This window comes from Prionailurus viverrinus, chromosome E1, assembly GCF_022837055.1.
Source record: "Prionailurus viverrinus isolate Anna chromosome E1, UM_Priviv_1.0, whole genome shotgun sequence".
Lineage (NCBI taxonomy): Eukaryota > Metazoa > Chordata > Mammalia > Carnivora > Felidae > Prionailurus > Prionailurus viverrinus.
The window spans coordinates 15,616,987-15,644,157 of NC_062574.1; the positions used below are offsets into that span (position 1 = coordinate 15,616,987).

The 27,171-nt window shown below is 45.1% G+C and overlaps 1 protein-coding gene across 2 annotated transcripts in view; it reads right to left on the reverse strand.

Annotated features, from left to right (window-relative positions):
- The window catches only part of VPS53 (VPS53 subunit of GARP complex), a 156,883-nt gene that overhangs the window by 54,175 nt on the left and 75,537 nt on the right, over nt 1-27,171 (reverse strand). For both annotated transcript variants that reach the window (XR_007146837.1, XM_047832644.1), the window contains exons 12-15: nt 23,147-23,248; nt 15,539-15,633; nt 5,442-5,684; nt 2,508-2,655 (exon numbers count right to left, since the gene is read on the reverse strand). Coding sequence is in view for 1 of the 2 variants with exons in the window: in XM_047832644.1 (XP_047688600.1) it covers nt 2,508-2,655; nt 5,442-5,684; nt 15,539-15,633; nt 23,147-23,248 (588 nt within the window). In the remaining variant the exon portion in view is untranslated. The remainder of the gene's footprint in view (nt 1-2,507; nt 2,656-5,441; nt 5,685-15,538; nt 15,634-23,146; nt 23,249-27,171) is intronic.

Sequence of the window (27,171 nt, forward strand, 5' to 3'; positions counted from 1 at the left end):
GGGTGTCTGGATGGCTCAAGTTGGTTAAGCAACTGACTCTTGATTTTTGCTTTGGTCATGATCTCTGGTTTGAGGGATCGAGCCCTGTGTTGGGCTCTGCACTGACAGTGTGGAGCCTGCTTGGGATTCGCTGTAGCAATCTCTCTGCCCCTCCCCTGTTTGTGTGTTCTCTCTCTCTCAAAATAAATAAATACACATTAAAAAAAAAAAAAAAGAATCTGTTCTAGAAAAATAATGCAAAGCATATTAGATATTCTTTGTAGAATTTACTTACAGAAGCAAAACCTGAAACAGCACAGATAATTATGCAGGATCCTGTTAAATCATTTATGGTATTGTCCCTTAATGAAATATTATAGAACTATAATATTGTTGGTAATGAAGATACCATAGCAACAGGAGAAATGCTAATGCTGTGATGTCAATAAAAACAGCAAAGGGGTAAGAGTGAAGTAAATTAAGATTATAGCATACAAAATTGTGGTGGTAAAGCATCTGACTCTTGATTTTGGCTCAGGTCATGATCTTAGGGTCCGTGTCCCTCTGCGCTGACAGTGTGGAGCCTGCTTGAGATTCTTTATCTCCTTCTCTCTCTCTCTTCCCCTGCCCCCCCCCCCCACATTCTCTCTCTCTCAAAATAAACAAACTAACTAAACTGCCTCTCAGAAAGAAAAAAAATGACTGTAGCATACCAAACTATGTTCATGAAAAAGGACTGAAAGAAAATACTCCAAATTGCTAATATGATTATTATCAGGTGATGAGATTAAGAGTTATTTTTTTTTAATATTTATTTATTGGGGCGCCTGGGTGGCTCAGTTGGTTGAGCTTCTGACTTCGGCTCAGGTCATGCTCTCACAGTTCGTGGGTTTGAGCCCTGCATTGGGCTCTGTGCTGACAGCTCAGAGCCTGGAGGCTGCTTTGGATTCTGTGTCCTCCTGTCTGTCCCTCCCCTGCTCATGCCTTGTCTCTCTCAAGAGTGAATAAAGGCTAAAAAAATTTTTTTTAATTAATTAATTAATTTTGAGAGACAGAAAGAGAGCTCGTGAGCAGAGGAGGGGCAGGGAGAGTGAGAAAGAGAGAATCCTAAGCAGACTCATGCTGTCAGCACAGAGCCCAATGTGGGGCTTGATCCCATGAACTGTGAAATCATGACCTGAGCCGAAATCAAGAGTCGGATCCTTTAATTGAATGAGCCACCCAGGCGCCCCAAGAGTCATTAACTTTGTATTTTTCCCCCTTTGGTACCATGGTTATTTTACTTTTAAAATACTCTATTTTGGGGGCACCTGGGTGGCTCAGTCAGTTAAGCATCTGACTCGATTTTGGCTCAGGTCATGATCTCACAGTTCGTGGGTTCGAGCCTCGTGTTGGGCTCTGCACTCAAGGCACGCACACGCTCTTTCTCTCTCTCAAAATAAATAATCTTAAAAAAAATTCTATTCACATGTGTGTATGCCTTCCTTTTCTGCACACATGCAAAACAGTTAAATGGTGTTTCTTCACCACAGAACTCTGGGACCTCTCTGCCTTGGAGGTCTTCATCAATATTGCTGTCCTGCCCTAGGGGTTCTTGGGGGCTAACGGGATTGCCGTCTCTGGCTCTGAGGCCAAACCATTACAGATCATCACCTTTATAACCCGATGTGACCACATCCCCAAACAGAGCATGCTATTGCCTCTGGTTGGCTTACCCTCAACTGTGAAGTTTTGGGGGGAACGCTTCTTATTCTGGCCTCCTGTAGTCTTGCTCTGGCTCACAGGCATTCCAAGCTGTACCGTCTGAACCATAATTTATGACTACCTTCCTATGATCCAGACATGTGTAAATAATAAGCCCAAAAGCGGGGGAAGAGCAGAACCTTCTCCAATTATTTTCCTTCTCTTGGCCTTAGGTGAATTCCAGACCAAATGTGAAAAGGAACTTCTAATCCCACATCTACGGCTGAATGGAAAATTCTTCTGGGTCTTCCTTCTGCTAATGGGGAGCTCCAGGAGAGGCATCACCCTTTCCTGCTTCATAGTTCCTGAACGTCAGCGTCCAAACAATGGCTGTTTGTTTAGGCAGGCTGAGAATGCTGTGTGCATTTCAGGAGACACATGAAAGCCCAAAGGATTTTGCTTAGCCCAGTAACACTTCTGAGCATGGGATCACTGGCTGTGACTCATCACCACCAAAGGCCGGGTCCTAGCACTGTTAAGTTTGTTGCTACTTTTCTCCTACGGGAGACAGTGCTACTGACCTACTTTCAAGAAGGCATGCCCTCTGAGGAACTTAAACCACTCTGGGGGAGAGCAGTCATACTTTCTTGCCCAGTCTCCTTTTAACAAGGCTCTTCTGTAAGATGGCTGCCTGGGCCGTCTTCTGGCTGGACTGCAAATTTTCCTCTGTGACCAACCTTTACGTGGCTGCCCAAGGTTGTACACAGCTTGTTAGGGCCCACAGTTTCAGCCACTGAGTTAGGAGGCCCAGATGGGTCAGGAAAAGGAGGTGGTGGGCAGCTCACCTGCTGGGTGGTGGCCAGACAGTACTCTGCTGTGCTCAGGATGCTGCAGATGAGGCAGAGCTCCTCTAGAGTGAACTTGGCCACTTCTGAGCCTTCCTTTTCCTTGAGGAGGCTGCTGATGGTCAGCCCTCCACTGCTGCTTGTGGTTCTGAGGAAAAGGAACAGGAACCGGTCAGGCTGGGACTTCTTATTTGCTTCCTGAACTGGTAACTGCACATCTTAAGACAAAGAAAAGGGGGAAGGAAAGGCTGGACATGGCCCAAACAAACCTACGTACACTGAGTCCTTTTCCTACTGACCTTACCTTGACTATCATCTGTTTAAATTCTCTGACCATCAGAAGTAGGAAGAGACGATTCCAACAGCAAGCCAATAATCAGTCACATGAACGAAGATGACTCTCATACTCACAGAGAAGGCGGCTGAGTGACTTCTCTGCTTAGCTTAGAATCTCCTGATCTGGAAAGTTCAAGAGTTCTGTAGCACAAAAGCTGGTTCTCCAATTGCCCCTCTCAGTTAGGAAACTTCTGCACAGGAATGTGTACGCTGTGCTTGTGGAGGGGTACCAAAGTGAATGTTAAAGCATGGCTCCTGCCCAAAGCCCGACTATCTCACACCTTCCTACTGATCGAATCATGTGTCCACAAAATATAAAAATACAGTTATAAAACCTTCTGCTATTTCAACTGTGAGATTCTAAATTTTTTAAAAGGCAGAACTCAATGACATTTACCGTAAAAATAAAATGTTAAAAAAGGTAACCCTAAAACTGCCAAGTCTTACTGGGAATCAAAGATTTGAAAATATCTTAATTTCCAGCACTTGCAAGGGTTGTGAGGACACTGGCCCTCTCTTGCACTATGGGTCCAGAGTACTGAGTTGTAAAAACTTCGGGAGGCGTATTTCAGGAGCTTAAAAAAAAGGTTCACACTGTTTGACCCGGTGGTTCCACTGCTGTTCAAGGATGCTTTTCTGAGTGTTACTTAAAATACTAAAGTAGTGAAACCAACCTAAATGATCAATTAGAAGTTCGGAAGTGAGGTGAGGTTCTTCTGTATGCTGGATTATCACGACATCGTGAAGTGTTTTGATGACGATGTGCTAGTGTTGGACGGTGTCTGGTGGCCTCCCAGATCCATTCATTGCTCTTCTCTTCCCTCCTCTATGGCTCAGGAGACTGACCTCTACAGACCTATCACCCAGGCTTGAGAGGTAGAGGGGAGAGAAGGCTGAGTACTAATAAGGCCTCCTGCTCCCTCTGCTTAAGTGTGGTGCTGGCCCCCACCGTGGCCCTCTTCTGTGGGGCAGCCCTTCGTCCACAGCCCTGGCTCTCAAGGGCGTTTTTTAATTTTTTTATTAAAAAAAAATTTTTTTTTAATGTTTATTTATTTCTGAGACAGAGAGAGACAGAACATGAGTGGGGGAGGGGCAGAGAGAGAGGGAGACACAGAATCCGAAGCAGGCTCCAGGCTCTGAGCTGTCAGCACAGAGCCCGACGCGGGGCTCGAACCCACAGACTGTGAGATCATGACCCGAGCCGAAGCCAGACGCTCAACCGACTGAGCCACCCAGGCCCTCAAGGGAGTTTTAAAGTAGTTAACAATTACCCACCCCCTCCCGGTATTTGGATGCTTCAGAATCCTCTGCTGGTGCCTTTCACCGTGCCCCCATTTCTGTGAATAGCTGCTTTGGTAACAACACCCTAGCTGAGTACACTGTTTCCTGCTGGGACACGTGGGAAAATGCTCACAGGATGATGTTAGGTGAAAGCTGCAGGGTATAAAACTACAGGCTGTATAGTCCCAGCACTGTTGATGGAGCAAGAGCACAAAATCACGCACGTTACATACATAAGTAAACAACAGAAAAACATATACCAAAAATTTGAATTTGTCTTCTCCGGGTGGTGAGATGACAGCTGACTTTTATTTCTGTCTTTGTGCTTTTCTGTGTTTTCTAAACTATGATAAATTTATATCATTCTGACGATCAGAATAAAAATTATTAAAAATTAAAAAAATGTTACCATGGTCAAAGAAATTCTCGGTGATATATATCTTTTACTTCTAATCTCTGGCTACAGCATAAGGATTTTATTTTCTTTCCTCCAAATAACATAAAACTCCCATATACAATACATTTTAGTGAAAACAACAGCAACTAATTCCAGAATTATTGAATTTGGCCCTGGGGATGATTTATAAATACTAAGTTCCAAAGCATCACTTTAGATCGCATTATTATAATTGAAATTGCTATGGAACCAAAAATCTTTAAGCTCTAGTCAAACACCATTAATTTCCATTAGTAAGCAATATAACAATATTCTAATGTCCCAGAATGCATACAGTGAAGTCACTATAATTAGGGGCTGTGCTACGCAACCCCCTTCCCCCAAATCCTACCAGATCTTTAAACACTAGACTCTATCCAGTATAGCAAGACACAGATACCATAAGAGAGACTTTGGAATGTACTCAGCTCGAGGGAAAAGCAGATTAGTGCCTCCCATGTGCTTATCACCCCAGGGTATGCAATCATTGAATGAAATTGCCCATGCTATTTAAAAATTATTGCTACCAGCGCCTTACCGTTTTTTGTTTTGTTTTTTTTTTTTTTTGCCAACAACCTATTGTTGAAACCATGTCAATTAAAGATATACATAATGGAACTGACTCCCTTGAGTCCACTGTGGGAAGATCTCACCTATGCTGGCGACCACGGTGGGCATTTCCTCTAACAGTCTTGATCAGCTGTGGAATCCCATTAGACAGGAAATAGTCTCAGGCCCTTGGGAACTCAGTAAGGGTATTTTCCTCATTGAGGCTCTTAGCAGTTCAGTAAACTATTTCGGAGTAGATTTCCTCAGATTCCCATATTTAGGTATATTCAGAATCTTACTTCACCACTGGGACCAGAAAGAATAGCACTCACTTGGGCAGATTGCCAGAGAGGATTTTCCAGGCATATTCTCGGAGGTACTTCTGGAAAATGGTGGTCAGAGCGATCATCGGCTCCCCAGTACTGAGTTGAGAGCACTGCACCATGCACTTCTTGTAGTAGACAAAGAGGTCAGCACAGCTGGGGAGCACAGCACCCCCTTCATCAGTGTTGGGCTTAGGTGGCCCCTGGGCTTTGAAATCGGCCACGAACCGATCTATCAGCTCTCCAAGGTTTCTAGAAGGAAGAAAACCTGCCATGTTATTTCAAGAAAGATAAAGCAAATGTGCTTAACTGCCATGAGTAAATCATTCCTAATGCTTTTTACATTTAAAATTGGACCCAGGGGCGCCTGGGTGGCTCAGTCGGTTAAGTGTCCGACTTCGGCCCAGGTCATGATCTCGCGGTTTGTGGGTTTGAGCCCCGCGTCAGGCTCTGTGCTGACAGTTGGGAGCCTGGAGCCTGCTTCGGATTCTGTGTCTCCCTCTCTGCCTCTCTCTAGCTCATGCTTGTACTCTATCTCTCTGTCAAAAATAAACTTAAAAAATAAATAAATAAATAAAATAAATAAAATTGGACCCATTTTTATCGCACCAGCCCTCTTATAGTAACAGCAGCAAGAATAACTGGCATTTGTGTGCTGCTTTATACTTTTTTTTTTTTTTTAACTAATGTTTAATGATTTTTGAGAGAGACACAGAGAGCAAGCATGGGAGGGGCAGAGAGAGAGGGAGACACAGAATCTGAAGCTCTGAGCTCTCCTCACAGAGCCTGATGCGGAGCTCGAATCCATAAACCATGAGATCGTGACCTGAGCTGAAGTCGGACGCTCAACTGACTGAGCCACCCAGGAAGCCCCTGCTTTATACTTTTCAAGGCATTTCATGATCACATTTGACCCCAAGCCTCTGTGAGAGAGGTAAGGTATTACTGGACTCTCTAAGAGATGAAAAAATTAAGGTCTATAAAGTTTGTCACATAATTTAGTGGCAGAGCTGAGCCTAGAATCCGCTACCATGTAAGTATCATTTCGCCTTTCCCCAAATGAAATAATGATAGAGACCACTGTCTGAACGCTTATGATGTATCAGGCACACACCATGTCGGCAGTTTATAAGTGTTATTTCATTGCATTTCACTTAATTTGCACAATAACCTTATGAAGTACGTATTATTAACTGTCCTCATTTTCAAAAAGCAAGGTGCAGAAAAGTTAAGGACCTTGTCCAAGGTCATACAGCAAGAGGGGTGGGGGGAGCCAGGATTCAAAACCAAACAGCCTGGCTCAAACCTCATGTTTTTAACCCCTCTACCTTACTGCCTCTGAAAACACAAAAAAGTTATGATGTCAGGAAACATTTGGTATCATTAACCTAAATATGCCCACGAGGTAGATGCCAAAACAAGGAGAAAGTGTAAAGAAATATTCTAAGGCTTTCTTGATGTTTTTAATGCAGTTTCTCCTTAAAACTTACAGAATCAAAGGTGTAAAAGCTCTTGGGAGAGGGGAGGGTAGGGCAGCCCCAGGCTTGTAGCAGGTCACGATGGTGAGCATGGTTGCAGCTGTCCCCCCACTCCCCATTCAAACATCACTGAGTTTGCTCCGTCGTGTTGAGTCATCGTAGCTACGATCCAGTGGGGCTCTACTCACTGCTTCCTGCACAGTCGTGCTGTATGAAAAATGGGAAGGGTCCCTCCACCCCTTGACATTTTACATCTTTCTAGGTTGCTGTCCAAGGCTACAAGAATCCAGCTGTGCTTTTTTTTTTTAATGTTTGTTTATTTTTGAGAGAGACAGAGACAGAATGCGAGTGGGTTGGGGCAGAGAGAGAAGGAGGCACACAATCTGAAGCAAGCTCCAGGCTCTGAGCTGTCGGCACAGAGCCCGACACAGGGCTTGAACCCACAAACCGTGAGATCATGACCTGAGCTGAAGTTGGGACGCTTAACCGACTGAGCCACCCAGGTTGTGCTTTCAAAATGTATTTATATAACAGGAAGAAAAAGATAAGAACCACACACAGCAGAGGAGAAAACTGACATTTTACTCAGGAGTTTTTGTTATTGAAAGTTTATTACATCCAGATGTAGCCACTCTGCCCTCAAAGAACTTCAGGCCTAGGCTGGGTCTTTGTGAGGATGGTTAGCAAGCAGGGGAGGACCTTGTTAGTTAACCTCGAAAGCTGCGGTGCCACCACCCCCATTCCTCACCACCTCTTCCTGCCCCACCTTTTCCATTGAATCTCTCACTTCTCTTCCTCAGTGACCCTCCACTCTAGCCAGACTCCCCTTTACTTCCCCCTGTTCCATCTCTATCCCTGACTCTGAACCTTTGCCTGGATGCCTCCCCTGGCCAAGATGCTCTCCTGCCACCTCTCTCAGGCTCAACTCAGGGCTCACCCAGACAACCCCTACTCACACCATTCCTCTGTCTCAGTTTCAACTTCTGTCATCTGCAACACACTGACACTGTATTATCATTTCTTTTTTTTTTTTTTTTAACACTTTACCATACAGTGTAAGGATGTCAAATGTTCAAGAAACATGACGACCTTCTGCCATCCTGGGCCCACAGCCGGCAATGCTCTCAAGAATGGCTCTTTTTCATTGGTCTTTGGTGTAATTTCAGAATCTGTGTTGAGAGAGCATTCTAGCCAGTCACTTCTAATAAGCTGAAGTTGGTACAAAGGTGAAAGGTGCTTGCTACAGAGGAGAATCGTCGGCAATTCATATGTTATCATATGCTCCTTGAGAGGACGGATAATGTTTCTGGGACCTCTGCTCTCCCCAGGCCCACCCGTCACGTTTACGTGTGAGGTTAATCTTTCAGTTATGTTGGTGCCCAATACGTATGCAGCTGATCAGCCCCCATGCTTTGTTCCTGAAGGATGGGAATGGAAGGGTAGGAGAGTGGAGACGGGGCAGGGGCTGGTGCAGTAGAGGGGAGCATGTAATAGGAAAGCAAAGGGTTCCACTTGAGTCTTCTTAGGAGAGATTCTAACCTCCAAATCTCTACTGCTGACCAAAAGAGGGGCCAGAGCTCCAAAGTGCTTTTTACTTTAACCACTTATCCAATTCCGCTAGCAGCTGAAGTCAGAATACCTACTCAAATGCCTCATATTTCCGAGCCAACGAGATCAATAAGATTATAAACTAATTAAACTCATAGAGCATAAAGAAAATTTCCACTTAAAAAAAAAAAAAACCTCTAAAAGACCACCCATACTTTGCAGGCCATCTCCCAAGTCACTTCTGACACTGCTCTCTGTGTAGGTGAGACATAATCCATTAGAATAAGCTTCCCTCCCTTCAATCTCCACTCTCTGCGCCTGCGTGCTTCTAAGCCACACGAGACACTGGAAAACGAGTAACTGACATGTCACAGCATAGATGGTTCAGTCCATCGATTTCCAGCTGAGCATTTAGTATGTGCAAGGCTCTGGGCTGTGTTTGCCATGCATATGAGACATAAGTGAGTGCAACTAAAGAAAAAAAAGCAAAGGTTGTCATTTCTTCCAGGTGCCAAACACTAGCCTGAGTTTTGGTGAGACCTTCTGGCAGGGTTACCAGAGAAAGGAATGTTGTAGCATACCGACCTGCTGATTGGAATCACAAGGAGACGTCTTTTACACCATAAAGCAAGTACAATCAAGTAAGAGTTTATCAAGGGCCAGGTTCTGATTAAGGTGTTGCTGGGTGTGGGGGTTAAGACACACATCTGCCTATTAGAAGCTTTGATCTTATTTGGGGGGATAGGACCCTCATGCTCATGATATTTAGATTTCAAGACAGCAACTACATGCTAATCTTGTAGTACAGACAAGAGGAACAATTTGTTTCAGACAAAGGAAACTAGAGGCAGCTAGAGAGAAAATTTCGCAGCAGACTCAGGTGAGAATAAAGGCATGGAGTCAGAAGTGAGCACAGATTATGATGTGTGGAAGGGAGGATGTAAGGAGGAGGGGACGTGCCTAAGGTGGAAGTCCCAAATTGGAAAAGCCCGACCTACGGTTTGATTTACAAGCTCCTCTGCATTCCCACAGCAAAGTGCTGCCAGCTTCATGTCTTCACAGCGGGTACCACTGACTCCCAAGAGGCCATGAGCCTATAAAGTAGGCATTGTGCTGGATGCATCAGAAATTCAATCTCCTGTAATCCTCCCAACAGCCCTGAAGAGAAGGCATTATTATCTCCACTTCATAAATGACAAAATTGAGGCTGAGAAAAAGACTGTAACTTGCCCTGGGTCACGGAATTTGTCGGAGCCAGACTCTGAACCTGGGGATGCCTGACTCCCAAGCCCAGCTCTATCTACTCTACTGTGCTCTGACTTTGCAACACTAAAGCGCTACACAGAGAGATGGAATTGTGCTTATTGCTGTGATTCACTTGCTCTCCGGCTTAAAGGAACACGTCACAGACGTGGATGGTATCTTTTACCCCCTTCCCTGTAGCTTGAGCTTTCTGAGCAAGATGCATGAGAATGTCAGGGGCCCACACGAACTACTGCTGGGGGTTCTGCTGATCAATGAAATGACCCAGGAAGAAAAGACCAATGCAGAGCAGTATTAGTAAAGGATGAGCAGGGCAGTTTCTTCCGGTGGATCTGCAGTCGGCATCCCTAGCAACAATATTCTAACTGGAAGGCAGAGTGGTGACGGCACGGGGAGAGGCAGGCGGCAGTCAGTCAAAGCTGGCAAGGAGGTGAGCATGGGCAAAGCGGCTTCAGATCCCCAGGTAGTTACAGGACTTGTTAAATCGAGGGTACCCAAACTGATCTGCACCCCCTCCCTCTCCTGCCCTTAGGACGGGGCCAAGGATTTGGCTCTGGTGTGGCCAGTGGGGTTGGGAAGCCCAGGTGTGGCTTGAGCACAACTGGGAGATGGATTACACACAGGTAAATGGAGCAAATCAGTAAATACATGGAAGATCTGGGGGGGTGGCCAAGTTTCTCACTGCTGCAGAAAGTAGTTACAGACGAGGAAAGGGGGAGACTAAGATAAACCCTGTGGTGTCAGAGCAGAATTAGAGTTACCAGCATAGATTCACAGGTTCTAATATAGGCTGGTATAAAAACAGATACCGATGCATGTGTTTAAACATGTATGTATATACATACATATATTTCTCAGCTCTCTCAGCTGCGAGGACCTAGAAGCATGACATCCGAGGAGTAATGAACATACTTGATGCCCGGAACTTAGTTTCTAAATATCATTCCCCACCAAAGAAACAAGGGATCCTGGAAAAACAGATGACTCCAGGGCTGGGGTAGGAAAGTACAAGATGGGCCTGGTATATTTTGTTGTGCCAGAAAAGAAGTGCCCCAGAAATGATAGGAATATGCAAAAAGCACGAAAAACCAGCTCAAAGGGGGGTTCCAATGGCCAAATCAGGGACAATTTGAGCATTAAAATAACGATGGATCCTGCAAGAGAAAAAGGACATCAGTGGAAAAACTGGTGAAGCCCAAATAAAGTCTGAGTTTAGGAAAGAGTACTGTACCAGTGTTAACTTGCTGGTTTTGAGAACTGTTCTATGGTTACGTAAGATGTTAACATTAGGAGAACTTGGGGAGAAGGGAATACAGGAAATCTGCACTACTTTTGAAGTTTTTATGTAGGTTTAAATTTATTCCAACATAAGCTTTAAAAAAAGGTAATAACGGCTATAACCCATTGAATAAAATTGGAATCGACGAGTAGGTGCTGATACAATAAATGGGGAAAAGAGAAAGCTTTTTCTTAAAATATAATGCCAACTCATAAATGTAGAAGAAATGGCAGTATTAGAAAAATCACCATTTGGCAACGATCTTGGTAATAAATGATTCAGACAAGTATCAGGGGGAGGTGAAAGATGAGAAAAAGACCATTTATATGGTTTCAACGTTTCTCCTGACACTTTTTAATTATTAATGACTTATTAATAAATAGAGAAACCTGGCGGACTCCATCTGAAGTGATAAAAGTGAACACCACAAGCTGTAGGGCAAACTGACAGTGTGCCTCCCGACATGAATTACTGAGAAGAGCCCGGCACTATTTCTGCATAAATCATAAATCATGAGGAGACAGTCGAACGCAGACTGAGGGACATTCCACAAACTGGCCTGTGCTTCTTCAAAAATTTCAAGGTCACGAAAGATAAAGAAAGAATGAGTTATTTTTCTGGATGGAAGGGACCAAAGAGACGTGACAAATAAATGCATCCTGTGATCCTGGCACGGACTCTGGGTCCAGAAAAGACCTGATCGGGACAACTGGTAAAGAGGAATGGGGTCCGTGAGTTAAATGGTAATGGCGGATCAAGTTAACTTCTTTTTTTTTTTTAATTTTTTTTTTTTTCAACGTTTATTTATTTTTGGGACAGAGAGAGACAGAGCATGAACGGGGGAGGGGCAGAGAGAGAGGGAGACACAGTATCGGAAACAGGCTCCAGGCTCTGAGCCATCAGCCCAGAGCCCGACGCGGGGCTCGAACTCCCGGACCGCGAGATCGTGACCTGGCTGAAGTCGGACGCTTAACCGACTGTACCACCCAGGCGCCCCATGATCAAGTTAACTTCTGATGCTCCCAGGTATACTGTGGTTAGGTAGACGGTGCCCTTATTTACAGGAAACGCACGCTGAGGTATGAGGGGGAATGGGGCCCTCTCATCTACGATCTGGAGGAAGTGTTGACGTGGGGAAATCTCCAAGAGAAAATCACTACATCCCCAAGAGTAAAAGTTCTATTAACTTCTTTCTTGCACATAAACAAAACTGGAGAAAGCCACCTAATGCACAGAAGGACAGCTTCGCCCAGCCTGCCGAGGAGATGGCTCTGGGAATATCCTGCTTCCTGCCCCCTCACCAGGTGCCGGCTCTGCAGTCCTCCCACCGCTGTTTGGCTTTTGGTGGGGGCAGGTGCCGCCAGAACTTACCTCGGGCAGGTGGGAGGCTGGGGAGAGGAGACGGCAGACCCCATGCCAGGCCCAGCGAAAAGCTGGGAACACTGATCGGGCCACACAACCGCTTAAGAGTCCGGAACAAGACCACTGGCGGGGGGCAGCAGGCACAGTTCCTGCCCACTTGTGCCAAATGCCAACACGTCACCTCGATTCACCCTCGCCACTAATCTTGTGAGGGGAACAGTACTGACTTCACTGTAGAGAGGACAAAACAAACTCGAACAGGTCAAGTACCACGCTTGAGGTCCCAGGCTAGTGAGTGCGGAGCTCTGACTCAAATCCAGGTCTGTCTGGCATCCAGGCCCACGCTCTTTCCACAATACCGTGCTGGGTCTCTGTCATCTGGGAGCTTGTGAATGGTCTAAGGTTTTCCTCCCTTGCAGATTTCTGAGTCAGAGCTACAAGAATGTAACATGTACAAAATCAGTCCCCACCTGAGTCTCTTCCCCAGCCTTAAGACTCTCTGACAAAAGGGAGAAAGGGCTTTGCAGAACCCCTTGAAATTGTACTCAAAATAGTGGGGGGGTTTATGTGATTTTTTTGTTTTTTGGGGGTTTTTTTTGGCAAGAGAGTCTACAGTCTCATCGGGCTCTCAAGGGGATCTATGACTCAAAAAAGGTTAATCACCACACAGCTTTAGGCATTATTTTGCCCGATTCTCTGCTTTAAAAGCCGAGGAAACAGATTTCTTGAACTCTCTTTTCTACTTCAAGCCTTTGTTGCTTATTCTGGAGTGACAAGAGCACAACCTACGCAGTTCTCCTACGAGCAGCTCCCACTGCTTCCCCAGCCCTGTGGAAACATCCCAGTGAGGCCAGACGGCAGGATGAGTGGCGAGCACTTCATTTTTCACAGAGAAATGGAGAGTCCCTATGGAAGGGAGGTCTGGCTCTCTGCCTGAAATAGCACGGACAATGAGTACACTTTATATGAATCAAGGCCATGTGAAAAGAGTAGATACCACAATTGTAATAATTCAGAAAAATGACTCTCCAGACCAGGTGGATTTGGGGAACGTATGTGGTTATCTCCGATATGCACTTTAAACCTGGGACCCGATGGCTTTGAAACCTTTTGAAAAATAAAGAGTTTGGGTTGATGAGAGAAGACGGGCTTTGTCCAAGAAGAGTCATCCAAGGGGTCTGCTCTAAGACCTGTTAATCTAATAGGCAAATAACTGATCATTCCCCTGCCCCTCGAGGTGTCTTATTAACATCCTGAGAAAAAACTTTTAAACACAGAAAATGGCGTTTCAAAGAAGCAAATGGCAATAGTTAATAACTGCCTTTCTGTGTGCCTTCGGACATGAGCCCAATGGATAGAGAGGAGGAGGCAGACTGGCTCTACAAGGTGAAATGTGAAAGCAACTCTTTTTTTGGGGGGGGGCGCGGGAGGGGCGGGAGGTTGTATCTGTTAGCACAGAAGCTCTTCTACAAAGTTTATTTTCTAAGGCTTTAACATGAAACATTTTGTAATCTGGGAGGAGAAGAGTAGACACAATCTATAAAATCAAATAGGCAAATAATAATAATGTTCCGTGTAGTGATTCCACTTGAAATAGTCTCTTAATCTTATGGTTTACCTCCAAAACATACTCGGAAACAAGAATTTGCTAACCTACACAACAGGGGGATTAAAAACAAAAACCAAAAAACTAAGTCTCAGCACCTAAATGCTTTCCCAGAGAACTCCTCGAGAATTTTCTCACAGACGCTATTGCACTCCCTGCAATGAGCCACCGTCTGGTCCTCACAAGTGTGTTCTTTAGGCTACAAGGCCTCCTCTCAGAGCCAGGGCCAGCCTGTCTCCAGAAACCCGACCTTTCCAAACTCTGCCTTCCTGCGTGGAAGGGCCTTCAACAGTTCCTCTGGCTGGGGACAGAGATTCAGGGATGAGGAGGGCTCTTCCTCCTTTGCGTGAATTACGGACACTGGAGTTTGAACACACTTCCCTGGCTGTGAGGACACTTGGCTGTGGTGGGCTGCTTTGTGGACATTTCTGAGAACCCCTGAGTTTGTAAAAAGTATATATATTAAATGGCTGATAATCCATGAAAGGAAGTAAGAATCCATCCATACTGAATCCATACTGAAGCGCCTCCTTACAGAATAGCTCCAATTAATTAATTCGGGAGAAACGATGGGAACAGAAAATGAACATTTGGCAAATGCTACAGTAAATTATTGCTTCAGGCAGAAATCATCAGGGCATGTCAAAACGAGTGGGCAAAGTGTGAGGAGAAACAGGGTATTTACGTAGTCCCGAAGTGTCCCACCGTGAGATACTTACTAATCACAAAGAGAAAAATAGTAGCTGCACAGTAGAGAAAGCTAGTGAGCGCCACCAGAGGCAAGCGATCAGAGTTGACATCACCATTGAGGGGACAGGTCCACATGGTGTGTCTCCCGCTATGAAGTACCGAGAGAGACACAGCATCGCCTCTATGGTATACTTGCCTGCGATGCAATAATCCGGATTTAATCAAGAGCAAACATCAGACAAACACAGAAAGTAATCTGCCAGTACTCTGTAAAGCGTCAAGGTCATGAGAGACCAACGAACGAGAGACTGAGGGAGTATATTCGAGGTTAAAGGAGACTAAAGAGACCTGACAACTAAATGCATGATGGGATCTCAGGCCAGAAAATGGACATTCATGCCACAGTGTTTCCGTCCTGATTTTGAGAACCACGGTAATGTAAAATGGTAGCATTCTCTGGGGGAAGGGCATATGAGAATTTTGTATAGCTTTTCTGTAAGTCTAAATTATTTTGCAATGAAAACTTAAGCAAATGATACTTGAAAACATATACAGTAGAGATTAGGCTTTCTTTCCCTGGTTTCCAGTACCTGACATTGTCAAGGCTTGTGGGCTGACGTGTGCACACAGGGGAAGGGGTTGTTGGGATACATTTGGGAGCTCATCTGAGTCAGATTCAGGCTTCTAAGATTTATGAACACAATGAGTGATAACATTCGTAAGATATAAAAAATATCCTTAGCAGGTTTCCAGAGGGCGTCACAGGAGCCATGCCAAGTCCCTCCTTCAGCCTCTGGAAGGAGTCACGCCCTCGTGAGGCCCACCCGTGACTGGAGGAGGGAGAAATGCAGTAGAAAACAGCAAAATATTCATCACTCACTTGTCCTGGGACTCAATATACACGTAGAGATGAGGCTCAAAACACTTGGAAACAATGCCATGAAACGGATTGTCTGGGGCTTTAGGCTTCTTTGGCTGTAAAGGAAGGAAACAAAGAAGAAACCTATACTTGAGCCATCTTTGCAAGTTTTCAAGCAGTTTCAAAGAAAACATCCCTTCAAAGTTCACTCCTAACACAGATTAAAAGCACTCCACGTAACTAAACTGGGACTATGTCTTGCATTATGATTCATGCCAGTTTGTGAACAATGAGCCAGTTTTGTTAGCATCACTGACTTGCTTCGCATGTTGAAAGATTTACTGCTACTTTGATAACACACGTGCTTTTGATCTGGAAGCTATTCATCATCTTACTGATGTTTTAAAATTTTAAATCCTGGCGAATAACAGTACCTTATATTTGTACAGTGCTTTAAAATTTATAAAGTGCCTTCATGTGATCTATTTTTTTTTACTTTATTTTTTTGAGAGAGAGAGCACGAGAGCGCACGCACACAAGCACGCAGGAGGGGTAGAGAGAGGGAGAGACAGAGAATCCCAAGCAGGCTCCACGTTGTCAGCGCAGAGCCTGATGCGGGGCTCCGCCTCACGAAACCGTGAGATCATGACCTGAGCCAAGACGAAGAGTCAGATGCTTACCTGACTGAGCCACCCAGGCGCGCCCATGTGATCTATTTTTCATAGCCTCCATTTACTGACGGTTATCATAGACCAAGCTCTTTGATATGAAGTAACATCTCATCTATTCCTCACAACAACCCTCAGAGTAGGAATTAATACTACTTTACACCTAAAGAACGGAAGGCTCAGAGGGTTCTAGCGGCCTGCCCAAAGGCACACAGTGAAGCTTCCTATCTCCTAAACTAGAATTTTCTATTATAGCATTGCTTTCCTGCAATGGTTCCTAGATTGTTGAATTTCACTGACAAGTAAATGTAAGAAAAAGAAGCATAAGGGACCACTATAGCGTTGCTGACTTTTTATTTTGCTCTTCTCCATTCTCGGTAGGTTCCTGAAAAAAAGAGTATTTTATACCCAAACATTTTATAGGGAGAACATACCAGCATGAGGGCAGTCCTTCCTTTTCAGAGAGTTGGTGACCCTATACCAGCTTGCTAGCTGGGCAGGCAGCAGGCAGTTTTGTCTTTATTTTTTGCCTTGGACCAGTGTAAAACAGGGCTAGCACTGGTCCCCAGTTGATACTTAAAAACCACTGACATACAGACCATGTAGGTAGGCAAGCATTAAAAAACTATATTTGCTCCCTAATTCCTTTTCTAAATCTCTAAAAAAATAAGCAAAGATCTTCCTACATATTTTGTTCTATTCCTAAAAAACGTCAATTCTATTTATTGTCAAACACCAACAAAAGGACCCTGAGGCCTTGTTGGGGTACTAGAGTACAAACTGGGCATAAATTGACACCCACAGCATACTTGCTGAATTGAGCTGTTCGTATCTTTTAATAAATACAGGAAAAGCTGAGCCCCTAATGATAGATAGAAAGAATGATTCCCTTCCAGTAACTTTTAAAAATAAAACACTCTAATGGTTAAAAGCATCTGTAAAAACTGGAAATGAACACCAAAAATTAAATGTCAACCCTAGACATATCCCATTCAATTTCCTATTTAGCTCTCTTCCCTTTTCACCTTTTGAGAGTTCCATGTCTTTACTTTTTTTGTTTTTGTTTTTTGTTGTTGTTGTTGTTTCTTTGCAAGATTTTTAGAAATCTGGTGCTTCCTAAAATCTGGGCTATTTTCCCTTATTGTCCCAAAGCCACTGCCAAAGTCAGGTCTCAGAGTGAGACTACAACAGGCTCCCAAGACTGGGTTTGTGGAGTTTGAACTCTGGATCCAAAGTTCCACCTTCATTTCACAGGTGCCCCAGGAGTTTTTCCCACATGTCCATCAGTTTAACGTGGCGGATCCATGACATAGTATGATGGCTGTGTGGGGATGGTCCTTACCTAATTGTTCTACATTTTCCATGTCAGTTACCTATTTTTTAGTATTTTATTCTTTTCAATAAGGTGATTTTTATTTTTATTTTATTTTATTTATTTATTTTATTATTATTTTTTTTTTTTCAAAATCATGGTTATTTTATTGAAGTGTTTCACCATTTGGAGATGTTAAGGCTAAAATAGGACCGGAGTGCCTGGGTGGCTGAGTCGGTTAAGCATGTGGACTCGGTTCCAGCTCAGGTCCCAATCCTCACATTGCCTCGCATCGGGCTGAGCTGCCAGAGCAGACCACGCTTGGGATTCTCTGCCCCTCCTCTGCTCGTTCAAAGAACCTGAACTAGGACTCAATGTAGAATAAAGGGGGTTAAGGCATTCAGAGGGAAAAGGCATTCATAGGCATTCAGAGGGAAAACCGGTCCTTGGCTTCTTACTACCCGTGGGCTAAAGGTTGTACACAACACTCCACTAGAACAAATGGCTGTGGGGGGAGCCAGCCTGCTGGAGGAATGGGTGGGCTGGAAGCCATAGCTCGGGTCCAGGACAGCAGGCTGGGAAGTTAAGCTTTCCAAGCTCTAGGACGTTGAGGATTTCCTCAGACAAGGCAATAAGGTGATTTTTAAATGAAGAGGCAAATCTGATTTGTCTAACTTTTTTAAGACTAGGTGTCCTGATTTTAGAATTAGGAAATATAGCCACAACACCCAAGTATCTTTTTATTAATAAAATATAATCATTATAAGGATTATAATTATCCCCTTTATTTACATGTTCTTCCCTTGACCAAAATATTCATACATCTGCAGGATACCTTCTGCTAATTATAAACTGGAAAATAACTTATGTAATATAGAATGTTGTCGTATTTTTTAAATTAATTTTTTAAAAAGGTTATTTATTCTGAGAGAGAGAGAATGAGCAGTGGAGGGGCAGAGAGAGAGAAAATCTCAGGGAGGCTCCTTGCTGCCAGCACAGAGTCTAACACGGGGCTCAATCCCAAAAACCACGATATCATGACCTGAGCCGAAATCAAAAGTCGGACGCTTAACCGACTGAGCCATCCAGGCACTCTACATGTTGTCATGTTTTAAATCAACGTGTATATTTTGAATTTGGTTTTGTTCACTAATTTATGTGCAATTTTCCAATTACTGAAAACAGTTTAAGTTATCGCCTTAGAATGGCTACATTATGAGATTTCAGCTCTACAAATTAGGTAATAGTGCTGCACTGAAACACATTTTCTGATTTCGATCTGTAGTGATTTAAGTGAATGACCTTCTTCTTAGGAAATGCACACAGGAATATTTAGAGGTAAAGGACATGATATCAGCTAACTTAAACTGTTCCAAAAGAGAGAGAGAGAGAGAAAGAAGTGGGGAGAGAGGGACAGAGGGAGACAGAAATGGGAAGGAAAAAAAGGAAATGATAAAGCGAATGTAGCAGAATGCTAACAATTAGTAAACCCAGGTGAAAGATACTTGAGAGTTCTTGCAATATTCTTAAGACTTTTCTCTAATTTTGGTATTTTCTTTTTAAAAAGCAAGAAATAACGATAAAAAGCTTGAGAGATGGCTGTGGACGGCCTGGCAGATAACCCCAGAGATGGTGGTGGAGCACTCAAGCAGTGGCACGTCACCCATGCTCTGGACGGCCTGGACGACAACAGTGTGGGAAAATGCAGACCTCCAAGCCTGAGTACAACAGGGGTTGGAATCAATTTCACAGATTTAATAATGCACTAGTTATGGTAGCTGTCACCGCTGGGGGAAGCTAGGAGGAGATGGGTACACAGGACCTCTCTGCACTCTGCAACTACTTATGACTTTATAATTATTTAAAAATACAAAGCTTTTTTTTTTTTTTTAAAAACATTTATTCTTCTTCGAGAGACAGAGTGCAAGCCAGGATGGAGCAGAGAGAGAGGGAGACACAGAATCAGAAGCAGGCACCAGGCTCTGAGCTGTTAGAGCCTGACGCGGGGCTCGAACTCACCAACCGTGAGATCATGACCTGAGCCAAAGTCAGACACTTAACTGACTGAGCCACCCAGGAGCCCCAGCATACAAAGATTTTTTAAAAAGTGGTACAGGAGGGGCGCCTGGGTGGCGCAGTCGGTTAGGCGTCCGACTTCAGTCAGGTCACGATCTCGCGGTCCGTGAGTTCGAGCCCCGCGTCAGGCTCTGGGCTGATGGCTCAGAGCCTGGAGCCTGTTTCTGATTCTGTGTCTCCCTCTCTCTCTGCCCCTCCCCCATTCATGCTCTGTCTCTCTCTGTCCCAAAAATAAATAAACGTTGAAAAAAAAAAATTAAAAAAAAAAAAAAAAAGTGGTACAGGAGACTTGGACTCTGACTGTGAAGTTGTTTTAGGAGTATCTTAACCTATTTATTTCGCTCTTATTTTCCTGTTTATGTGTGTGCAAAAGCAATATATGATAAAAATCTGTGTCGAGGAGAGTCTGAGGAGCTCGCTCGGCATACGCATAAAAAGAGTCTAAGGGATAAAAGAAAACAGCTACATGCTATTCCAGCAATCTCATCATGGTCAGTCTTCCACAGGCCATGTGCTCGATGAGGCCCCATGGAACAACACTCGGAACCCACAGAACGTCGTCAGACCGCGCGGGCGTCCCAACCCTATGGCAGGTGACTGCCCACTAATGCCGCTCCTGGCAGGGAGCGGAGACCCAACACCTCGCCTCCTGGTCCCTTGCAGCGTTTTTAGTGTGAGTTGGAAGCAAAAGGGGAATAATGGGAGGGACTGCCCAAAGTTTCCTTTTTGATTTTTGTCCACAGGGCTGCTTTATGACTGTGCTCCTATTTAGATAAGAGGTGCTGGAATTTCAGCTCAAACTGGCGTCTCCCTTCGCACCAGCCAGCTCCCCAAAGGGTTGATTCTCAGCTTAAAGTACATACTAAGTCATTTAGCAGTAGCATCGGGCTGCATTTCTGAGTGTGTGAATTCTGTCCAAGAGCCGCAGATGTTTAAGTTATTTCCTCCCGGAGTTAGATGGAATAATAGAAGGTTACTGTTGTCACAGTAAGGAGCTGTGCAGCTGGCCCCATTTCCTTTTATTACTATCCAGTGTAAAGAGATTAAATCTAACTGCTTGGATCACCAGAAGGGTATGTTTTTAAACCAGAAATTCCTCACTTCTTTGTCTCCGGGCACCTTCAGTCCCCTTTCGGATGCTGTTTTTTAACACTGGGAGTAGGATGGCAACTGACTGCTCAAACTAAATACCTCTTCTCGAGTTCACACCCCTTTCTCAACAGCATACACTCCAGGAGCGAGCAGGGAGAGGCCCTTACACCTTGCGGGCCAACTGTCTACTTATGCAGTGACGCAGTGAGTTGGGTAACCCCAGACAACCGCAGGCGCGGCTCACCTAGCATCTTGTGGACTTCCTCCCTGAGGCCCCACGGGGCTCCCGCGCTTCCTGCACACCCAACTCCAGAAGCCAGTAAGTGGCTGGGAAGACGGAGATCCTGGAGCTCCCACCTAATGGACCACCAGCAAGACATGGGCAGGGGAGGCCGCAGGAGTCTGGGGACGGAATGTGAGGAGGCCTTAGTCACTGGTGCACACGTGTCCTCACTGACAAGCAATGGCCAAGGAAACTGCAGGTGGGTCATCTAGCCTAGGGGTTTTTGGTACTTTCTTTTTAAACAGATCTCAAACCCCTGGTTTGAAAGAATTCCATGACAGATGTGACTCAGAACAGAACTGCTCTATTTTGGAGGGACTCAGAGCCCTGATCTCCTCCCAACTCCCCACAGTGACATGGGATGGGGCACCAAGGAATATAGTTTGAAAACCACAGGCTCTCTCTAAAGACGAAAAAAACTAGGTAAGTCTAGAGACAGTAAAAACCTACCACATGGTCAGTTAACAGCGGACCAGAGTCTGGCTCTGCCCTACCCCCTGGATCTGTGTCCTGTGTCCTTGGAATGAGCAGTCTTCGTCCTTACAACAATAACGTCTGGCTTCCAGGATGAGCAAACAGTTCCATGAGGGAGACAGATCATATCGTATCTACCAAGCCGATTTCGTAGTAACGGGGGCTGCTGTCATAATCCAGTTTAACGACATCCAGAGATGACTGGCTAAAGGGATAACTTTTCATGGCAGCCACCAGCACTGGGAAGACACAGAGCCCTGAAAACAGAACTACCACCCAAAGCTCAAACGGGTGCAGGCAACGGAGTGTGGGTAGAGGACACACCAGAAAAGTGAACTCTACGTCCAGACTCCTTCCTATCGGGGTCCTTCCTCTCCAAATGTGAGAGATGCATTTCTTTAGTTGGAAGAAATCTGTTTTCTCCCACAAGAGTTGATATGATATTTAAATCAGTTATACCTAATCCCACAGATCTCTGGGATATAACCCTGAGGTATCCTTCCAGTTTATGTATCCGCCTGTATTCATGGGGTTCATTTCTGTGTTCTCCACTTTTCACTGAGACACCCCGGTGTAGTGAAAGAGCTGCAGGAAAGGAATTCTAGTCTCTGACTTCTAGACCTTGCTTTCGGTCCTTGCTCTTCCACGCCCAAACTCTGTACCCCTGGGCAAATCACTTGACCTCTCTGAGCAGCACGCACTACAGCTCATATATAGAACCCTACAAAGAGAGAGGCAGGGGTTGGGAAGAGGAAATGGAACGCAGCATGTAGAAGAATCTGAAACTATAAAGCCCATGAAAATGTGAAGTATCCACGTTATTACAATTATTTAATCAGTGGACCAGACACACTCCACCACATTGCTTCGGAATTGCTCCTGGAAATTCTGTTCTCTCGGCTCCTGCCACGATTGTCCACCTACCCTCACCGTGCTAGGAATGCAGGGTTAGCTGCAAAGTGCATGGCTACAGGTTTCCCAGGCTGGTCTTCCCAGCCAGCCCCCTTTTGGCGGTGTCTGGAGCAAAACAACACTATAAAATAATCCTCGAGCAGCCAAGTGTAGAAAATTAAAAAGAAGGGATCGCTAATCCAGACAGGAAGAGGTCTGATTTATTGCTCTAACCACTCTGCCATAAAATGGCAGTGAAACAGCAACACCATTCTATAGGATGGAGGGAGAGGAAATTTAGAGTTGGAAAGAAAATCCAAAGGAAATGAAAGTGTTAGTGTGCTCTGAAAAGTAACTCTCCAAATATGCCATTGGTCACCTGGATGTTTCCAGGCCGCCCCGATGGCTTCCAGACCTCAAGTGCTTGGCTTACACTGAGTGGAGGCCTCTCCTAGCTGATGGTGCTGCTAACTTCACGGGGGATTGCTGAGCCTCTGGTGTGGTCACCGGACAGACAAGGACACCATCGAGGGCTAGGCTGGCAGGCACAGGAGGTGATGGACAAGGCAGGGCGGAGTTCCCACCACTGCACTGCACGGGCCAATGAAGCTTGTGCGTGTCGGTCATTCCAGTGGGGAAGCTCTTGGGGAACAGAGGTGGGCAGGACGGGCTGTTCTTCCATTCAGTTTTCAGATAAAGGCTTTCTCTAAGACCACCAAAGTTGTCATCTCTGCATGTGGTCAAGAGCCAAAGGACCATATTTAGAGCGAGCAGACCCATAATCGGAAGCAAACATTGGGTAGGTCACATGTGGAGATGCAAACTGGACTTACTTGATCTAAGTCTCCCTTCTCTATCGCCAGTTCCTCCATTTCTGGCGCTGGTTCATCTTCCAGGAAGGGATTGGTCGATTGGGGTGGAGACTCGAGTTTTTTCTGTTAAGAAGACATGAGAAAGAGACAGGTATTACCTGAGTATACCCTTAATACCTTTTGCCATCGATCTGCTTTTTTCCTAGTCTCTCCAACAGCTGAATCACGAAATCTGATGTAATGAGCAAGAATGGAGACGACATGGACCATATTCTCACCTCCTGGCCTTCAAACTGTCTTGCATCTTCCTGAAACCTTATTGCCCATCCCACCCCAAACCCAATCTGGCTAGAACTCTCATTCATCCTTCAGCCTTCAAATCAGAAGTCCCTTCTTCTGGGAAGCCTTCCCCATCTGTCAAGTTTGGGTTAGATGCCCCTGCTACATGATTCTATCCTACCCAGTATGTCCCCAGACCAAGGTATTTATTAAAATATTGCAAATACCCAGTTGTCTGTCTTATCCCCACTAGATTCTGTAATGGCAGGGATCATGTCTGTCTTCCTCACCCTCTGTCTGGTGCCTGGCATTGACTAGCTGCTCCCCGAATATGAATGAATCAAAATGCTGGATGGGCTGGAATTCAAGAACAAACTAGAAAGCTAATCTTATGTGTTCTAGATTATAGACAGGAGTCCCTTCCCAAATAAGTCCCATTACCAGAAACACAACAAAATCTCCTAGGGAAAAATTACTTCCTAGGTCCTGATGATGAATACTCTGTTAAAATATGCCCCTGAGTGGGAACACAGGCTAGTGGGAAAGCTGGAGGCAGGAAGTATGGGCTTTAGCTCCAACTCTTCGGCGCTGGCCAATCCCCTAAATTCTCTCTCAGCCATAGCAGCCTGAGGTCACAGGTACAGGACTACCTGAAGGATCAGATGGGAGGAAGTGTGCAAAAGGGGAGAAGGGGCACACGGCACATACAAGGGACAATGGTGATGATAATTCCAGTGCAACAACAGAACTGAGGCAGCTCTTTGGAATTTTTTTACAAATTTGACCTGAATATGTTGTTTATGTCAGGGAGCTGGGAGTCCTAGCAGAAAGAAAACTAAGTGGACAAGAAGGAGAAAAGGGATTGGCTGGTGCTGGGGGTGAGGGGAAGGGGCAAGGAACGGCTCTTTGGAGACAAGAAGCCAGGTGGAGAGGGTGTTTCTAAATGTGACATTTTCACATATATCAGCAGAGAAACTTGAACTAACCCTCTAAGCCAAGAGGGACAGCACATGGACTGTACAGAGTGAATGACTTTGTTAAGTGTTAGGATATCAGATGAAGATACAAGGGGAAAAAAAACCAACAACGACAATCAAACAAAAACAATCCAGAAAAAATAAACAATTTGAACACAAAAAACACAAGCCACACCAGTGTCCGGTTTAGGCTTTAGGCCCATTCTGCTTACACTCATGTAAACTACTTAATTCTTGGCTCAAACACTTAGATGCTGTTATGTTGCTAGATAAAGACTCTGTATGAGAAAAACCTTGTGATCAATGCATTAGCTTTAAGGTAACCATTAATTAGTAGGACAATGACTTCTACAGTATCCTGCTGAGAAACAATATGGTGTAACTACCAAGTAACCATTTAAAATTTATACACTCCAAACTTTGGCTGCTTTGCCTGCTAAGGGGAAAAAAGTCCCTATAAACTTAACCCGAAATAGTTTGTTTTTAGAACTGGGCTATTTTTAGAAAGCAATGTATCTTTCTAACAATATTTCCAAGTGCTTCTTTATACAGGTGATCAGACAAGGCCCCTTCCAGGAGGTGATATCTGAGCAGAGACCAGAATGAGAAGGAGCTAGTCAGGCAAAGATCTGGAAAGAGCACTCTTAGCACGGGACCTCGTGCATTGCCTAGAACAGGCTTGGTGAGTCCGAGGGACAGGGAGGAGGACAGGGGACATGAAGAAAGAGAGGCAGCAGGAGCCCAATCACAGACCTCCATGGGCCGTGGTAAAGGTGAGATTTTCTTCTCAATGCAACTGGGCAGTCACTGGGGGGTTTTAAACAGGGAAGTGATGTGATTTAGTTTAGATTTTTAGAAGATCATTCCACTGCTGTGGAGAGGATGGACTGTAACGCATGAAGACCAGTTTAAGAGGCTGGTTCCAAAGGTTCCAAGCAAAGACTGACCCAGGACTGGACTAAGCCAGCGTTGTGGAGACTGACACAGGCAGCCGGATTTGGGACATACTTAGGAGATAAAGCCAAGAGGACTGACTGGGTGACAGGTGAAGGCAAGAAAGGAATCAAGGGTCAGTCACTTTTTGGCCAGAGCAACCATATGGCTGGTGTCACCATTAAGGGAGTGACACACCTGGGTTTGTGTCCACGCTCTATCGCTTGGATACGCTGCTCAGCTCCTCCAAGCCTCAGCTCTTCCTTTGCGAGGGGTATCGATGCCCACCACACAGAGCTGCGTGAGGATCAAATGAGACCGTGTTGGTGAAGCATGACACGTGTACCAAGCGGCTCAACACCACGGCTGGCACTAGGAACGCTCAGTAGGTGGGGGTTCTCATTAGTGTTTAAGGGGGTTGAACTGTGGCTGTGCCCCTCTCAATGGAGCATCTCTGAGACGGGGAAGAAGTGGGAGCACAGGGCTACGAAGTGTGGTAGAAAGGATTCCCTTTTTGGGGCGTCCGGGTGGCTCAGTTAGGCTTGATTTCAGTTCAGGTCATGATCTCACAGTTCATGAGATCAAGCCCAGTGTTGGGCTCTGCGTTGACAGGGCAGAGGCTGCTTGGGATTCTCTCTCTCTCCCCCTCCCCTCTGCCCCTTCCCCCCAGTAAATAAACTTAAAAAAAAAAAAAAAGAATTCCTTTAATCACAAATAGGATTTTGTCCCTACTCTCTGCCTTTTTGGGCTATCTCCAGGAAATGAAAATAATGGGTCCATCAAATTACAAAGGCACAGGCAGGTGCTGAGCTGCTGCCTTCCTCTATGGTAAAGGGAGGAGAAAGCCCTGAGGGGCGGATATAGACGCTTGCTGTTTGGAGGGCTAGTTTAGCTTGCTGTTTGGAGGGCTAGTTTAGCGCTCAATTTCACCTGCAGTGATGAAAGCCTAAATCTTTGCAGCCAGCATTCACCAGCACAACTGAAGCCTTCTATGCAAGAGCCCTGTTGTCAGAGCCAACCACACCACGCCTCTCATTTCTGCTCTGCAGCTGTCGTAGGCCATAAAGAATTACAGGTTTGGGTTTAGATTAGAAATAACTCAAATGACACAGTCCATGAGCTCTGGGGCCGCTAAATAAAACAAAAAAAAAAATTGCCAAGAAATGAACGACTTTCCAATGTTACAAGAATTCATTCTTTCTGCCATGAGGACAGTTGATTTCAAGTCCGTACAGGAAAGACAAATTCTTCAGATAGAAAGTTAATTCCTCCTAACTAAACCACATGGCGTTCCCAACACCTCCAAAACAATAAGGTGCACAGGCCGGCCAACCTGTCTAATTTACTACTGGAAGAGAGAACGCGGCTTTAGTCAGTAGTGTGTCTGCATTGGGGTCCAGCTGCACAAATGCTTTCCTGAGGCCCTAGCTGGACACTCCAAGTGATCAGAGAAGGCACTCTGAAATTTAAGACCAATCTGTTTCCTCTCCCTGGAGGAGAAAGCTTTCAGTTACAGGACGAAAATTCCACAATTTCTGTACTTCTTATTCCATAAATGCTTTACTTCAGCCCCACTCCTGATTCGTCCTTAAAGAGATGACCTGGAGGCTCCAGTTGATAGGCCTGTAAACACAGGGCTCTGCACACCTGCTTTAGTATCACTGGGACCTCGCTTGGCACACCGTGCTCGTACCTTACACTGTGACTGTTACACATTGGCTCCTTTTTCCGCTAGACCGTAGGCACCTGTCTGATTCAATTTTTCATCTTTTCCTAAGGCTCTGCCCAAACAGGGGCCTTGAAAAACTTTGTGAATAAATCCTGGTCAGATGGGAAACACTCATTAAAATCTTCTTT